This window comes from Castanea sativa, chromosome 7 (genome assembly GCF_040712315.1).
Source record: "Castanea sativa cultivar Marrone di Chiusa Pesio chromosome 7, ASM4071231v1".
Classification (NCBI taxonomy): Eukaryota; Viridiplantae; Streptophyta; class Magnoliopsida; order Fagales; family Fagaceae; genus Castanea; species Castanea sativa.
This window is the reverse complement of record NC_134019.1, coordinates 2,702,190-2,721,454: the sequence shown is the minus strand read 5'-3', so window position 1 is coordinate 2,721,454 and position 19,265 is coordinate 2,702,190. Positions and strand designations below refer to the sequence as shown.

The 19,265-nt window shown below is 35.2% G+C and overlaps 1 protein-coding gene across 1 annotated transcript; it reads right to left on the bottom strand.

Annotated features, from left to right (window-relative positions):
• Positions 1-8,132: 8,132 nt before the first annotated feature.
• Positions 8,133-13,063, bottom strand: LOC142642343 (putative flavin-containing monooxygenase 1). The gene is made up of 5 exons (XM_075816696.1): positions 12,623-13,063; positions 11,693-11,933; positions 9,124-9,302; positions 8,637-8,986; positions 8,133-8,466 (listed from the first exon to the last, which is right to left on the bottom strand). Exons 1-5 carry the CDS (start codon positions 13,061-13,063, stop codon positions 8,133-8,135), a joined length of 1,545 nt encoding a protein of 514 aa, XP_075672811.1.
• Between the last annotated feature and the right edge of the window lie 6,202 nt (positions 13,064-19,265).

Below are 19,265 nucleotides of genomic sequence, written 5' to 3'. Positions count from 1 at the left end.
GGATTTTGCATGAGTGGACACGCTGAGAGCACATGTTATGAAAAAGGGAGGTTGGTGAAGGGCCGAATGTGACTATTATCGAACCAAAAAAATAATAATAATATTGCTCTAACGCTGAAATTGATTAGTGAGGAAAGGGAAATTTCGTCCATTCCCTGGTTTTTCCTTAGGTGGTACATGGTAATTATTGTTGGGGGAAAAATCTTAATCCTCTCAATGTTTGTGTGAATTAAAATATATATAACTACAAAGCAATAGTAATATTATAGAAACAAAAATTTCAGCGGAGTCATCATTGTCCTATATCAATGTATTTATATTCTAGATTCTTTATATGCATATTATCAACAAATTAAATTGTTTTTAATGGATAACATTAGTAATAAGTAACAATTGAAGGTAACTTGTCATTATAAGATTAAATTTAGAAAAATTCCTATTTCATACCTGTTTGGGTAGTGTGTCCTGTGCGTCTGCATCCACATTTTGGCTTTTTTTTTTTTTTTTTAGAATCGTGATTTAGCTTTTAAATGGGTCATATGCACTGTTTACAGGACCCACAAATAGAGCAGAGGGAGGGGGCCGGGAGGTGCCCCTGAACTTCCAATTTTTTTCATTGCCAATATAGTACATATATCCTTATGCCCTCCCTGACAAAAGAAGACACTAGGTGTAGTTGTGCACAAAAGCAAATTCCACTGCTATAGGAAATCATGTGGGAGACCCACCTAAGCATGAGTTTTTTTTTTTTTTTTTTAATTTTAAAAAAGAAGAAGAAGATTATTCTACAGCAAAATGAAATAGGAATCACACAAGTCATCCTACTGCCATAAGGAAATAGGAAATCATGTGGGAATGGGACCCACCTAATAATGATTAAAAAAAATCCTATAGTAAAACGAAATAGGAAAGATATATTAAAGACTATTGAGTTTAAACAAATCATGCAGCGGTTTCAAAATATGAAAAATTGCAAAGGACAATTAAGTAAATTAAGCTAGGTGTGAAAAGAAAAATTAAAGTTTAGATTTTATGTTAGATTCTATATGACAATTATATTAGCATTTAGTTGTTTATTTATTTTGTCATTAATATGGATTAATTTTTTTAGATTAGTTTTTTACTTTTAATCTTGCCCCCTCTGACCTAAATTTCTAGCTCCGCCACTGCCCACAAACCTCTTTTTTCAACCAAACTTTCCTTAAAAATAGGTCTCACGATACTATTCATACATTTAAAAATTATTTTGCTATAGTGTTTTCAGTTTTCAGCAAAATAAGCGATATCTAAACACACTCTTACACTAGTAACAAAGCATCAAACAAACCTATAACTTTTGGTTGAGTCATATGGATTAGCAAATAGAATATCTACTAAATTTTTGCCTCCAAGGTGAACTTCCTGCCTATAAAGCCCACGGAGGATTGCATCAAGCAATTTTGAACAAAATTTTAAAAACAAGCTATTCATATCTTTGTCAACATCTGATTGCACTGCAGCTTGCAATACAAATAGAAAAGTGAGTTTAAATACATTGCAATTGTAACAAAATAAAACAATACCAAAATGAAATACCTTCATATCATACTCTATTTTTGCAACGGAAATGCTCATGCAGATTACTCAAATACTCTTAAACATTGTTAACATTGTTTTGATATTTGTTCCTGTCATGATCATATACTTCACGTAGAGGACCAGAAATGGGAATGTGAGCACGCCAGTCATGTGGTCCATACGTTGAACAATGTAGATAGGTATTACAATAGAAAAAATTTTGACCTCTTGCCTTAAGAACAATGACAGCGTTTAGAAATCTCTTGCAGTCTTCAAAACCGTAAAATATTGGATGCATAAGTTGCATATTTGAATGATCTAAAACTGCATGCTGAGTGAAAATAGCTTGAAGTTGTCTGGCATGAAACCAACATAACTACCTTTGTTCTCAATTTGTTTCGTGAAATAGGTCTTCATTAGCTTAGCGAATCAATACTTACTCCTATATCAATGTATATATATTCTTGATTCTTTATATGCAGATTATCAACAAAGTAAATGGTTTTTAATGGATAACATTAGTAATAAGTAACAATAGAAGTTAGCTTGACATAATATGATTAAATTTAGAAAAATTCCTATTTACACTAGTAACAAAGTATTAGACAAACCTATAACTTCTAGTAGAGTTATATGGATTAGCAAATAGAATATCTACTAAATTTTTGCCTCCAAGTTGAACTTCTTGCCTATGAAGCCCACGGAGGATTGCATCAAGCAATTTTGAAATTTTTTTTGGAAACAAGCTATTCATATCTTTGTCAACATCTGAGTGCATTGCAACCTGCAATACAAATAGAAAAGTGAGTTTATGTACATTGCAATTGCAACAAAATAAAACAATACCAAAAAAAAATACATTCATATCATACTCTATTTTTTCCATGGAAATGCTTATACAAATTCCTCAAATACTCTAGAAGACTGTTAGCATTGTTTGGATATTTGTTCCTGTCATGATCATATACTTCACGTAGAGGACTAGAAATGGGAATGTGAGCACGCTAGTCATGTAGTCCATACGTTGAACAATGTAGATAGGTATTACGATAGGAAAAAATTTCGACCTCTTGCCTTTAGATCAATGACAGCGTTTAGAAATCTCTTGCGGTCATCAAAACCATAAAATATTGGATGCATAAGTTGCATATTTGAATAATCTAAAATAGCATGCTGAGTGAAAATGGCAAAAAAGAACAGCTTGAATCTGTCTAGCATGAAACCAACATAACTACCTTTTTCCCAATTTGTTTTTTGAAATAGGTCTTCACCAGTTTAGCCAACCAATGCTTACTCCTATATTAATGTATTTATATTCTAGATTCTTTATATGCAGATTATTAACAAATTAAGTGGTTTTTAATGGATAGCTTGTCATTATAAGATTAAATTTAGAAAAATTACTATGTAGTACCTGTTTGGGTAGTGCGTCCGTGTTTTGGCTTTTTTTTTTTTTAGAAGCGTGATTTAGCTTTTCAGTGGGTCCTATGCACTGTTCACGGAATCCACAAACCTCTTTTTTAACAAAACTTCTCTTAAAAATAGGTACCACGACACTATTCACACATTTAAAAATTATTTTGCTATATTGTTTTCAATTTTTAGTTTTCATCAAAATAAGCGATATTCAAACACACCCTTACACTAGTAACAAAGCATTAGACAAACCTATAACTTTTGGTTGAGTCATATGAATTAGCAAATAGAATATCTACTAAATTTTTGCCTCCAAGGTGAACTTCCTAGCTATAAAGCCCACGGAGGATTGCATTAAGCAATTTTGAACAAAACTCTAAATACAAGCTATTCATATCTTTTTCAACATCTGATTGCACTACACCCTGCAATACAAATAGAAAAGTGAGTTTGTGTACATCGCAATTGTAACAAAATAAAACAATACCAAAAAAGAAATACCTTCATATCATACTTTATTTTTGCCACGGGAATACCCATGCAGATTCCTTAAATACTCTAAAAGAATGTTAACATTGTTTTGATATTTGTTCCTGTCATAATCATATACTTCACGTAGAGGACCAGAAACGGGAATGCAAGCATGCCAGTCATGTAGTCCATACGTTGAAAAATGTAGATAGGTATTACAATAGAAAAAATTCAACCTCTTGCCTTTAGATCAATGATAGCGTTTAGAAATCTCTTGTCGTCGTCAGAACTGTAAAATATTGGATGCATAAGTTGCATATTTGAATGATCTAAAATAGCATGCTGAGTGAAAATGGCAGAAAAGAATAGATTGAAGCTGTCTGGCATAAAACCAACATAACTACCCTCAAATTAAATGGTTTTCAATTGATAACATTAGTAATAAGTAAAAATAGAAGATAGCTTGTCATGATAAGATTAAATTTAGAAAAATTCCTATTTAGTAGCCATTTGGGTAGTGCGTCCCATGCATCCCCATCTGCATTTTGGCTTCTTTAAAAGTGATTTAGCTTTTCAACGGGTCCCATGCACTGTTCAGGTATAGAACCAACGACCTCTTAAGAGTTTCTAACCTTTGTCCAACACGCTAACCACTGAACTAGTAGGTTTTCTTGTGTCCTTCTTGAAATTTATATTTTATTTATTTTAATTTTACGGATTAATAGTTTTGGATTTAATTTATCACTATTTACTTAATAGTATTTTCATTTTGTTTATTCAAGAATTATTCTTTCACGTCAATATATATGAATATGAAAATTGTAAATTTAAATTAAAAATGATTTTATCTTAAATTAAAATGCATTTTTTATTTGAAAGATTAATAAATACAATTTTTTAAAGCTTGTTTATATTTATTATTTTCTATTCACTTTATAAAAATAACGAAAATAAATTTGAAAGTTGTTTTAATTACTTTTTTTTTAAGGGTAAATTTTCAAATTTTTATACATTTAATACATTTATTTGTATTTAAATTAATTTTGACGTCATCACGGTTCGACCTCAGTTGGACCTCAATCCGACCTTGAAAACCTTAAACCTCAGTTGGACTCTAAAGATAGACTTGCCTGATGCAATATTGAATGCTATAAAAAATTTGAGTGTCTTTCTCATCACCAATTGGTTTTGAGATAAAATGGCATTGCACGTGGTTCGACAAGTGATATCCAAGCCAATTAACCAAGTTCATGAGTTTTGATTGCTGCTAAGTGAGGAGAGGACTAGGGTGAGGAAAGATTGGGGAGTGCTGCTTGGAGCGCTGCCTGGAAGACAGACTTATGTTCTTGAGAAGAATGGGGAGGTTCAACAAATCTACAACAATCAGTTCCAACCCAAAAGGCAAATTGATGAGACTTTAAAGCTACATCAAAGCCTTTGAGTTTGAGCCTCTTCTAACTTCTTCTTTTCTTCTATTTTTTGTACCTCCACTTTCTATTGGAGTTAAATAAAGTCCTTAATTTGTTATTACTTTTCGATATTAGACAGGTAATTTGGACCTTCATTCCACCTGTAGAGGAGGTGATGATCATCATTTCTACTCTAGAAGAACATCAAATTATTTTGACCTTTTCGAGGAATGAAAAAAAATCAGGTATTAAGCTTATTTACTGGTGAGGTTTCAGTTGTTTTTGCATTTGCCACTACAACAAAATGTATTTTCAGTGACGAAAAAATTCGTCACTAAAATTCCAGTATTTCGTCACTAAGAACCTTTAGTGACGAAATTGGACTTTTAGTGACGAAATTCATTTCGTCGCTGAAACCCCGTCACTAAAAGTCTTGGTGACGAAAAATTTCGTCACTAAATGTTTTTCTCACTAAAAACACCATTCAGTGACGAAAATATTTCGTCACTAAAAACACTTTAGTTTATTAAATCATATTTAGTGACGAATAATTTCGTCACTAAAACTTCAGTCTTGGGTGAGCATAGAATCTGAAAAGTCCATCAAAATCAAGTGTTGCCAAATAGAACTTAAAGAATCAAGCAAAAAAAAAAAAAAAAACTGTAAAAAACAACAAAAGAGAAAAGCGTACAGAGAAGAGAAAGAAACTTACAAGTTGGCGTTGGGAGTTGAATCAGCAAAAGGAGGTGAACAGTCGGCGAAGGGAGGCGAAGAGTCAGTTGGGGCTGAATCGGCGACGGCGAGTTAAATCGCCGCGATTGGGAGAGAAGCGTCGCCGGAGAGTTCTATCGTCGCGATTGGGGTTGAATCGGCTACGGCGAGCTGAAGAGTCACGATTGGGAGGAAGCGTCGCCGGAAAATCGTCGCGGTTGGAGAGAAGCGTCGCCGGAGATCGTCGCGATTGGAGAGAAGGGTCGCCGGAGATCGTCGCGATTGGAGAGAAGGGTCGCCGGAGATCGTCGCGATGGAGAGAGGCTTCGTCGGAGATCGTCGCGATTGGAGAGAAGCGTCGCGGAGATCGTCGCGATTGGGGAGAAGCGTCGCCGGAGATCGTCGCGATGGAGAGAAGCTTCGCCGGAGATCGTCGCGATGGAGAGAAGCGTCGCGGAGATCGTCGCGATGGAGAGAAGCTCGCGGGATCGTCGCGATTGGTACCAGAATCGTCGCGGAGATCGTCGCAATTGGTACCAGAATCGTCGCGGAGATCGTCGCGATTGGTACCAGAATCGTCGCCGGAGATCGTCGCGGTTGGAAGCGTTGCCGTCGATGAATGGAAGCGTCGCCGTCACCGACAGGAAGCGTTGCTGATTGTGTGTTGATATGAAGGTTTGTGTATTTGGTCTGAAGGTTTGTGTGGGAGACTTTTGGGAGCTGAAATAAAATAGAGAAATGCACTACACTCTTTAGTAAATTTGTCCAGGTTTGTGTGAGAGACTTTTGGGAGGCTTTGTTAAGGGTTTTAGTGACAAAATTCATATTTCGTCACTAAAGCATACTTTTAGTGACGAAGTATGATTTCGTCACTAAAAACATGTAAGTGCAAAACCTATAGTGACGAAATGTTTCGTCACTAAAAATTTCAACTTTTAGTGACGAAATATTTCGTCACTATAGATTAATTAAATTCTCGCTAAAGTTTCATTCCCTTGGCACCCATTTTTCAGATCACAATAGTGACGAAATTTATTTTTCGTCACTAAATGTTATAATTTTTTTCACCATTAGTGACGAAATGAATATTTCGTCACTAAAGCTATATTTTTAGCGACGAAAAATATTTCCTCACTAATTTTCGTCTCTAAAAATACATTTTGTTGTAGTGTGCATGGGGCAATTTTGGGTTCAATTAATAATGTACTGTGTAAGCTTTGTGGGGTTATTTGGTGTGTCAGCCCCTCACTTTGACATAGGGACGAACTATTTGCTATGCCCCATAGAGTGGTATTTAAGTCAAACCACACATGGATAAAAATTTTCTCTGTTCAAGCAACAAAATAAATAAAATGCAAGTCAAACCACACATAGGAAACATGACCTGATCGATTCTTGGTGCCAAGAGGTATAAACCCTATTGAGATATTAAATGCTTTTGGAAGATCCTTTAAGTGGTCCTTGTTCAATATTACTCTTATATAGGGATGACAATGGGGTGAGGCGGGGCCGGAGGATGGGATCTTCGCCCCCACCCCGTATAGATTTTTCTTTCCCCATCCCCGCCCCGCCTCGCATGACGGGAAAAATTTCTTGCCCCATCCCCGCCCCTTAAGGCCCCGCAAAGACCCGCGAAGCCCTGCCCTACACCATAAAACTTTATTTCTTGTTAATTTTCCCTATAATTATTACCATTTTTTCAAATAAAATGACACGTTTCAATATTAAAAATATACTTAAAATTATAAATAAATTTATCCTATCAAATCAAACTAATTTTTAGCAAAAACTAAATAATATTATCTAAATGTTTAACAAGACAATGTTACAACAAAAATCTCATTGTATGACACAAAAATCTCATATTATGTTAATGATGAAAAGTAAGTTGAGAAAGACATATGAATCATGAATGAAAAGACAAAAAAGAGAGTTAAAATTGGTACCTTATTTTTAACTTTGCTTGAGAGAAAAGAGAGGTAGAACCATATTAGGTAGAATAAAATAAGCTAATGATATTTTTGTTTAAATAGTAAGATTTTAGAGTATGAAAAAATTACAACTTAATCCTTATTAACGAGGGGTGTGGCGGGGCGGAGAGGGTTGAGTCTAAAAAGTGTAAACTCATCCCCGCCCCGCCCCGTGGTGCGGGTCTAAAATCTGGCCCCATTCCCGCCCCATCACCTTTGCGGGGCGGGGAAAACCTACATGAGGCGAAGCGGAAAGGAGCGGATCAAGCGGGGCAGGAAAAAATTGTCATCCCTACTCTTATTCTCTGGACTTACCTCTCCAATTTTTTGGACAATGTAAGTAGAAATATATTTTTTTATTTTTGGTAGAAGAAACATTGTTTATTCAAACATAAAAAACCTCCTTTACATGCTACATGTTTTTTTCTATGATACATATAAATATATATATATATATATACATATATATATTATGTTTAATTATTTTCCCCTTTTATGGTTATAAACTATAGGTTATTCTACACTAGGAAGTAGAAACCTCTTAGCAAGTAATGAAGGACAATAATTTGCTTTATTATCGCCGCTTCCTTTATTCCTCTCAAATATAGTCTTGACTACCATAGGGGCTAAATGCTTCTGAAATCCAATTCTTCTTCCTCCAAGAATTCCATCCCATCTCTTCACATATTTCATCACTGTGGTTAATGCTGAAGGTAGAAATGCAGTGCCTCTTGTAGAACCTGGTTGTCCTCTTGGTGACTGCCATTTCTTTGGTTGTCTGTTCAATCATCTTTTCAGCACTAGGGAGCTTGAATTTCTCATCTACAAGGCGACCTAGCCATATGGAACGCAGCTCCGATGTATGAAGGTTTGAAACACTCTCAAGGTAACCCACAAATGCTATATTTGGAACTAGTGGATGGATTGTGCCCCTGCAATTAAAAAAAGAAAAAGAAGAGAATTGCATCATTATTAAAAGGTCTTATCTAGTGCATAAAACTTTTACTTTTGCGGGATTTGGAAGAGGGGGTTGAAGTATATTTTAACCATGTTACAATTTAGAAGTAATGATTACAATTTCAAGAGTAGAATTGTTAATTACCTATACAAGGGCATGATACCAGAAGGATATTCTAACAAAGTACGAAAAGGCTCTGGTAAGATAGCTTTGAGCTTTTTCTTCCCATCGTAACCAGTTGCAAGAACAACAACTTCAGCCTCCAGTTTGGTGTTATCATCAAATTCAATTCCTTCCTTTGAGAACCACCAATTTGATGCTCTTTTAAAGAGAATCTTTCCCTTATCAGCCTCGGAGAAGAAATTCTCTGGCATGATAGCCATCTGACAAGATGCATAGTCTTCTTCAAAAGGGTGGTCTGGTTTTAATCCATACTTCTGCAGAGGAAGTTTCCACAGCAAATAGGACTCGATAAATTTTGAAGCTCCTCGCCTCTGTCATAGATCATTATATACAACAACTTATTAACATTAACACTCTACTCATCAACCAGACTAATATTCAGTTTGTACTAAAAGTCTAAAAGTTAATTTTTAAGTGCATACAGTAGAAATTAATATTGATCAATTACCATTGGAGATAAAAGAAGGCAAAGAAGAGTTCTGAGAAAGCTTTGGCTAGGCTTTTCATGGAGGAACTGAGAGGATCTTGTTGAGTAAAACATGTAAAATGGCAAACCCCAAATCCAGTAATGGGGAACTGTCCAGTGCAAAGTCCTTACCACCATGGTGCAAGGTTGTCCTTCTGGTCCTGCAAAACATCAAAATATTGATCATCTCATAATGCAATCTAAATAGCCAATCCACTAAGAAATTATCCAAATTTCCTTGAAAAAAAAAGAAGAAGAATATATGAATTGTAGAGAGGGATTGACAAAGGTTTAGCTTTTCTCAAAATTTGTTGAGTTTCCATCATTTTAATAGGAAAATGCTAAAGTTACTATTAAGTTTGACTATTTTTAACACTTATATAATAAATTTATAATACTCTTAATGTCACTATTTTTTAGCAAATACAAAGGAATGACATATGGCATTTCGATTTTACATTTTTTTTAACAACATTTGTCGCAATTTGTTAAAGTGGTTGTGAGCAGTAGAAAATAATTTTTACTTGGATCCATAACTTTTCATCCCTTACTCATAGTCATAGTTTAAAAACCGGACTGAACCGGCTTGTCAAACTAATTCAACTAGAAATTAGGTACCAATTCAGTATGGTAAACCTACCTAAAACTGGTAACCAGTCAAAATTTATCAAAAACCAAAAACTAGGTGCAAAAACGGTTCATTGACCGGTTCAATTTTTAAAACCATATTCATAGTTGGTCATATCAAAATTGTGACATAATGTGTGTCCTAAACCTTTACGAAAACAAAATGAGGTGGAAGAAGTCAAGAAGTTAAAATCCTCCACCCTAACATTTGAACTATTAAAAAAAAAAAAAGCAATTTTCTTCGTACTTTTTCATTTTGAAAGTAAAACAGGAACAAAAGTTATTTTCTTGCACATTAATGCATCTCAAAATTTTCCATGCAAAAATAGTTGACAGCAATTAAAGGGAACATATCGGTATCAAGAATTTTCCAAGCTTGGCCCAATACGGAGCAGACATATTATGATACCCGTTGCTGCAGTGGATGTTGTTGAAACTTATAAGTCTTTTTCTTTTCCTCATAATGTACAGAAGATGTGCGGAATTCTAATTCATGTGTTTTGGAATCGTCTAGAAAGTACAAACGTGTAAAGTCAACAAGTCAAATACGTCTTGATTGTGTGAAACCCAAACCATGCAAATGCCAACTACATAACGTGAAAAATAAGAACTAATTAAATTGCACTACATTCACTATTGTCTTTTGGACCAAATTGATTCTATGTTTCAATTAAAGAGCAAAAAGTGTACTGAAACAAAAGGTAATTGGCGACCAAAAGTCCCTGAACAATCAACTTCATCCAAAATGGGTAATAGTAAGTTACGGAAACAAAGGGAAAAGGACAAACTCGATGCACTTAGGAGCATATGTACATACACATACACATATACATATACATCAATTTGTTACTTAAAACTTAATACATCTTATAATACATAATAACATATCATCAATAAACTCATAATTAAGTTATATTTTCAAATGAATATTAAAATTTATTGAGTATGGTTATGTCTATTCTTTAATAGATAATATGATTATGTGGTAATTTGAAATTGGAGGTATAGGACTTAGATTTTAAACTACATACTTATAAAATTTAATCTCTATATATAAAAGACATAATATATAAATAATACATTAGTAAGTGTTCGTAAGTGTTGAATGGACCTTTTCATCTTATAAAACCTTTTCTGGGCTTTGAATTGACGCAATTTTTTTAATTTTTTTTTGGGGTCCCATTCAGTGCATTCATATCTCAATTATAAGTTTCTAAATGAAACTAGGCTTACATAGAATATTACTTGTTACTTTATTAAAAATTGACTCCACTTTTGACTTCATCTTCCACGTGCACTTGTGCCTGTTAAAAATTCACAACTCCTGTATGGATCCCTAATAATTCAACTCTTCAGTTTATCTTCCACACTTGTAGAAAATGTGAGAATTTTGATTCCAAGACTAACAGAGTTTGAAAATCATAAATTACTAGCCGCTATTAGCTGTATAACCTATCAACCATCCCATTGATTGTGCTTGTTAGAAATAAACTATACTACCTATAAAAAAATATAATAATAAAAAAAAACAAATTAAGCTAATAATAAGAATAAAAAAATTTGATAGGTCACTTAACAAGGTGATGACAACTGAATTGGATCATGATGACTACACATCAATGAACTTGTTTCTTTCTTTAGGATAGGGATCCAACAATATTTTGTGAGGGAAATAAATGAATGAATTATGAATTAACATAATAATAATAATAATAATAATAATAATAATAATAATAATAATAATGATGATGATGATGATGATGATGATGATGATGATGAAACTTTGGTAACTAAAACATTTAGAGTTTAAACTCCCTCTTATAAGATGTATAAAACATTAAAACCTTTATATATATATATAGAGAGAGAGAAAGAGAGAGAGAGAGAGAGAGAGAGAGAGAGAGAGAGAGAGAGATCTTTATACCTTGGTTCTCCTCTGCGCACTCGAGTGCTAAATCAATAGCTGATTTCTTGAAACCAATGACTGCAACCTTCTTCCCCTTAAGTAGTTGTGAAGTCTCTTCCTTTTGAAGTTTGCAGTAATCAATGGTATGCAAGACTTTTCCCTGAAATATTTCAGGGCCTTTGTTTTGTGGAAATTCTGGGATTTTAGGTACATCTCCATATTTTCCAATGCAAACCACAAGAAACTCGAACGCATACCACTGAAATGAATCGAATAAATTAACACAAGTCAATATACATATAAAATAATATAATCTAGTCACCAAAATACTAGGTAGATGTAAAGGTAATACTAACGATCGTATATACATAGACTATTGACCTTAATTTCTAGGTAATATACTTATAGGAAGTTTCATTATGCGATTCCTCGTATTGCCAACTATATATACAATCGGTGGACCACAAAGTATCACACAAAAATTATATATTTATAGTCTACCCATGTGTGTTTGATTCATTTCGTTTCATTTTAAACTTTGATTACTCAAAATAAAAAGATTTTTGACAAGCAAAAATTGCTAAAGTATAAAGTCGAACGCTCATATTGAAACAAAAGATTTTTACTCATTATCAACAAACTATATATCCCGCTATTGTCGCAAAATATACGTAAGACTTTGAAGGTTGACATAGGCCAAACTACAAGGTGTCAATTTTTTTCTTAGAGACCAGCTAGGATTAAAAAAAAAAAAAAAAAAATTGGAAACTAGGAAATTCCGGAGTATGTAGGTTCTAAATAGATAGGAAAATACGGAGTAAATGAAAGGAAATACACAAAGAAAGAAATAAGAAAATCATGTTCTTTTTCTTTTGGAACCCTAGCTAGTAAAACCCCCGAAGCCATATTTTTTTTGTTAGTCAAAGGGGGAAAAAAATGGGCAACGACCTCAATGGTATCTGAATGGTTGGTTTGCACAGCAACCTCCCAAACAGGGTGTCCAGGCAATATAGTAGGATAGTCACCAGGTTTCCCGGTGAAATCAGTGGCTTCCCTGTCACCAACAAACCTAATCTCCACCACTTTTGAGTTGAACCTCACAAACTTGAGGACATCAAAGTGGTTAGCATAAGATATTAAGTATTCCAATATCTCAGTATAAGATGGAAAACTTGTGCTATCCCTATCGGGCCAAGGGAAATCAGAAAACTCATAATCACAACGAAGGGACTGAAGCTTTGTGGAACTATAAGAACAATGCTTCCAGACCCCTCCAATAGAGTCAGAGGCTTCAAAGACTAAAGGGTTGTGGTGGGTTAGTTGTTTAGCGGCTGCTAAGCCACTAACACCAGCTCCTATTATGCCAATTTTTGAGAAAACAGGAGCCATTTTTTATGTGATGAGAGCTGAGAGCTATAGGGTAGAAACTTGAAATGTGTTTGGCTGATGATAGTATGGAATAATGTGAAGGTTTTGCTTGGTATTTATAGGGATTTTGCATGAGTGGACACGCTGAGAGCACATGTTATGAAAAAAGGAGGTTGGTGAAGGGCCAAATGTGACTATTACCGAACCAAAATAATAATAATAATATTGCTCTAAAGCTGAAATTGATTTGTGAGGAAAGGGAAATTTCGTCCATTCCCTAGTTTTTCCTTAGGTGGTACATGGTAATAATTGTTGGGAGAAAAATCCTAATCCCCTCAATGTCTATGTGTGAATTAAAAAATATATATAAATAACTACCAAGCAATAGCAATATTATGGAAACAAAAACTTCAGCAAGCATCGCATAAACACAACCACATAAAAACACCAAATCTTATGTAGAAAACCATTCAGTGTAGAAGGAAAAACTACGAGACAGTTTTGAAAAATATCTACTATGAAATGAAGATTACAACTATCAAATTTATGCTAAACTTAAGTCCACAATAAATTGGATATACAACAAATAAATCACAAGGAGTAATTACAATCTCACCACAATGCCAGTAACAAAATCTTCCTCTGAATACTCCAACTCTCCATGGTTGTAGCACTCAAAAATTCCATGAGAACTCCATCAATTTATTTTCCTTGTGTGTAACTTGAGTAAAGAAAAAAGTCTTCTTTTTCTTTTTCACTCTTTCACACTCTCACTATGTTTCTCTCTATCTTTTCGGACTGCAACTCTCAAGTTGAAACTCTCTCTTTTCTGTGTTTCTTGCTCACTCTGGAACTCACACAAAATGGCCAAAATGGCCAAAATGGCTCTTTGTTTGCTTCAGCTTCCCACAAGGCCGAATGGCCTTAGTTTCTTTTTTTATTATTTTCTTTTCCTTCAGTGTGTCCCACACGCCTTGCATCACTTCTCACTAAGAGAAGTCAGACCTTTCCCATGCTTTATTCATTTCTCAATAAATGAAAGAGCTAGCTTAGCTAACTTTTGGAACAAGCTCATAAATGAGCTTTGACAAAGGTGTGTGCTGGAATCCAAGGGTGTCATGTGCACCCAGCAATCTCCCCCTCTAGCACACTACGAAGGAGATCTTTAACCCAAGTCTTTATTAGAATTCATGCTGGCCAACCCGACACAAAGCTTTAGCTTCTCTCTAGACACAACCTAGGTCAACATGTCAGCTAGATTTTCATCTGTGTGAATCTTCTCTAATTCAAATGACTGTTGTTCAACAACTAATCTTAACCAATGGTATCTCACATCAATGTGCTTCGAGTGTGAATGGTACATAGAATTCTTGCTCAAGTCTATAGTACTTTGACTATCACAATTAACTACATACCCATCTTGCTTCAAACCCAATTCTTGGAGAAACTGTTTCAACCAAAGCATCTATTACCTACTTTATTAGCTGCAATACTCAGCCTCAGTTATAGATAAGGCAACACACTTCGCAATCTTGACTGCCATGATATAGCTCTCCCTGCAAAAGTAAATACATACCTTGATGTAGATTTCCTACCATTAAGGTCACCTGGTTTAGAATCACCAATAGTCAAGCACAATTTAGAGCTACCTCTCAAATACCTAAAAATCCACTTCACTGCTTCCTAGTGATCTTTACCAGGATTAACCATGAACCTACTGACAGCACCAACTACGTGAGCAATATCTGGTCATGTGCAAACCGTAGCATACATCAAACTCCCAATTGCTGAGGAATAAATGGTTGAAGCTAAATCTTTTGTCTCTTTCTTGGATGAAGAACAAGATTTCCTTCTTAGCTTGAAATAAGCACCAAGAGGTGTACTGACTGGCTTGGCATGCTTCATATTAAACCCTTCAAGAACCCACTCAATATATTTCTCTTGTGATAACCATAACTTCTTAGCTTTCCTATCACGTAGAATCTGCATACCCAAAATTTGTCTTGTTGGACCCAAGTCTTTCATATCAAAGGACTTGAACAAGTCCTTCTTTAAATTTCTAATCACACCTACATCTTGTCCTACATCTTGTCCTACTATCAACATATCATCTACATTTAACAGAAGAATAACAAATTTACCATTGGGAAATTTTCTAACATACACACAATGATCTGCATTTGTTCTCGTGTACCCATGACCCACCATGAATGAGTCAAATTTTTTGTATCACTGTCTTGGAGCTTGCTTCAAGCCATACAAACTCTTCTTTAACTTGCAAACCATATGTTCTATCCCTTTTACTTTGAATCCCTCTGGTTGATCCATGTAGATTTCTTCTTTCAAATCACCATGAAGAAAAGTTGTCTTCACATCAAGTTGCTCAAGCTCAAGATCCAAGCTAGCTACTAATCCTAGAACTACCCGAATGGAACTCATCTTGACTACTGGAGAGAATATCTCATCAAAGTCAATTCCTTGTTTCTGACTGAAACCCTTGACCACCAATCGAGCTTTATACTTCACTAACGTGTCACCATCTTTCTTTAGCTTAAACACCCTTTTTTTTTTTCATTACCTTCTTGCCGTTAGGAAGTTCCACCAAGTCATAAGTCTTATTCTTGTTCAAAGAATTCATCTCTTCATGCATAGCCTTTAGCCAAATTTGCTTATCCTTGTGAGACTGTACTTTTTGAAAACTTTCTAGCTCCCCCTATTCAGTAATCATGGTATTCTCAGAAGTGGGATATCTAGTCGATGGACGACTCTCTCTAGTAGACCTTCTCACTTGAGGTTCTACCATCTCTAGTGGAGGAGGCTGCTCCCCCTGCTCAACACCATGTGTATCTGTCACATCATCACCATCAACACCTACTGGCTCAACAAGATCAAATTCAGTTGGTTCATCACCATAATTCTCATATTGTACCTCTTCCTTATTTGTGACATTATCTAAGGAAGAAGAGGTAGGTGTAAGATCAGGAGCACCTTCAACTGTAGCTTTAGGCTTCTCAGTTTTCTCAAAGTTTGCCAAGTTTTCATTCTCATGAAAATCTACATCTCGACTTCTGATCATCTTCCTTTCTTTTGGATCCCATAGCTTGTAGCCAAATTCTGCATCTCCAAATCCAACAAATATACAAGGAGTGGATTTGCTATCAAGCTTTGATCTTTGTTTCTTAGACACATGAACATATACCTTGCACCCGAATACCTTCAACTGAGAGTAAGCTGTCCATACTCTTTATGGAATATCAAAATCCAAAAGAACTGATGGAGATCTTCTAATTAGGTAGCATGCAGTCACAACAGCTTCATCCTAGAATGGCTTAGGCAGATTAGCCATTCTCAACATACATCTGATCTTCTCAACAATAGTGTGGTTCATCCTTTCTGCCACACCATTTTGCTGTGGGGTACCAGGAACTGTCTTCTCATGTCTAATGTCTTTCTCGGAGCAGTAACTCTTGAATTCATTAGATGTGTATTCATCTCCGTTATCACTACGGAGACACTTCAAAGACTTCTTTTTCTCTCTTTCCACCATGGCATGGAATTTCTTGAAGTGCTCAAATACCTAGTCTTTTGTTTTTAAAACATAAACCCACACCTTTCATAAAGCATCATCAATAAATGTAACAAAATATTTATTGCCACCTAAAGTCTCAACATCAATTGGACCACATACATCAGAATAAACAAGATCTAATACATTGGGTTTTCTAGTAGAGGGTATATTAAATGAAACTCTATGTTGTTTACCAAATAAACAAAAGTCACAAGGATTTAGTAACATACCTTTGGCAAAGGGAATGACAGCAACCTTTTTTCATTTATGTGAGCCAGCCGCCTATGCCACAAGTTAGGCGAAGAATCCTCCTAAGTTGCACTAACAACATCCTTGCACAACTTTACTTGTGTCTTCTAAAGTGTACAACAAATTTTCCCTCTAGCGAACACCAATGATCCTTTCCTAAACCACCATTTTTCGTCACGGAAATAATTGCCATAACCTTCTTTATCAAGAACACGAGTGGAAATCAAATTTAGGAGAATATTTGGAACATGTCTCACATCCTTCAAATTCAGGTTGTATCTAGTGTTAGCCCTAACACAAATATCACCAATTCCCACAATGTCAGCATAACTATCATTGCCCATCTTCACTCTCCCAAAGTTTCCCGCTTTGCATGAAGTGAATAACTCACTTCTAGGAGTGACATGGCAGGAAGCAGTTGAATCAATCACTCATTCAACATAAGGATCTGAAACTGTACAACAATCATCTTGTCCTATGGCTAGGACCTCATCTTCCAACACTATAACAGCAGCGGTATTCTCATCATCCGCCTTTTTCTGATTTTTATCCTCTTTCTGTTTGTTCTTCCAAGTTTTGTAATTCCTTTTTATGTGACATTCTTTGTCACAGTAAAAGCACTTGAATTTTCCTTTTGATTCTGACAGACTTCTGGATTTATCTCACCCTTTAGAACTTCTACTCTTACTTCTCCTCCTGTTCTCTGTGACAATAGCATGTTCAATATCCTTGCCCATATCCTTTCTTCTAGTTTCTTCATTAAGAAAACTATCTTTAACCATGGCAAGTTGTAACACACTATTTGGAGCAGAATTACTAAGTAACACTACCAGAGTCTCCCAACTGTCAGGTAAGGAACTCATAAGCAATAAAGCTAGCAACTCATTATCTATTACTAGCTTCATTGTAACCATCTAATTAACGAAGTTTTGGAACTCACTAAGGTGCTCGACAATGGACTTACCCTCCTTAAGCTTCAAATTCACAAGCTTTCTAGCAATAAAAGCATTATTTTGAGCTGTCTTTCTTTCATAAAGACTCCTTAATTTTTCCCAAAGAGCCTCTACATTTGTTTCTTGAGACACATGGTGAAAACACTGACATCGATGCATTGTCTAATACACCCGATAGTTTTTCTATTTAATTTCTCACAGTCTCTATCTGACATATCACTAGGCTTGGCACTATCACCCTCAATAGGGTCATGTAAATCCTTGCAATAAAGGACATCCTCCATCATCAACTTCCATATCTAATAATTCGACGCCAAGAGTTTAACCATAGTATTCATACTCATATTCTCCATTTAATCCAACACAAGACAATCAAACCCAAGCAACCAAAAGCTTTGATACCTCTTGTTGGGGAAAAATCCTAATCCCCTCAATGTCTATGTGTGAATTAATATATATAACTACCAAGCAATAGCAATATTACAGAAACAAAAATTTCAGCAAGCACCACATAAACACAACCACACAAGAACACCAAATCTTACGTGGAAAACCCTCCGGTGTAGAAGGAAAAACTAAAGGGCAGCTTCGAAAAATATCTACTATGAAATGAGATTACAACTATCAAATTTATGCTAAACTTGAGTCCACAATAAATTGGATATACAACAAATGAATCTTAAGGAGTAAATACAATCTCATCACAAAGCCAGTAGCAAAAATTTTCTCTAAATACTCCAACTCTCTACGGTTGTAGCACTCAAAAACTCCATGAGAACTCCACCAATTTATCTTCCTTGTGTGTAATTTGAGCAAAGAAAAATGTCTCATTTTTCTTTATCACTCTCTCACAACTCACTGTGTTTCTCTCTATCTTTTTGGATTGCAGCTCTCAAGTTGAAGCTCTCTCTTTTCTGTGTTTCTTGCTCACTCTGGAACTCACACAAAATGGCCAAATTGGCTCTAATTGCTTCAGCTTCCCACAAGGCCAAATGGCCTTAGTTTCTTTTTTTTATTCTTTTCTTTTCCTTCAGTGTGTCCCACACGCCTTGCATCACTTCTCATTAAGAGAAGTCAGACCTCTCCCATGCTTTGTTCATTTCTCAATAAATGAAAGAGCTAGCTTAGAAGACTTTTGGAACAAGCTCATAAGGTGTGTGCTGGAATCCAAGGGTGTCACATGCACCCAACAATTATATGGTGGAATTTCTCAATAACTTCTTTTTCTTCTTTTCTTGGTAAATGCATGCCTTTAAAGACTAAGCAGATAAAACATTGATAGGAGGACAACACCATTGTAATACAAATTCAATTTGTCACAATGAAGCAAAATACAAAATTCTCCAAGGAGACTATGAAAAATAACAAGATCCTGGTCAATGGCCGCTTCAGGAATTTTTTTTTCCAGGGAACTTCATATTTTTACAAGAAAAACACATGCAAATATATAAAA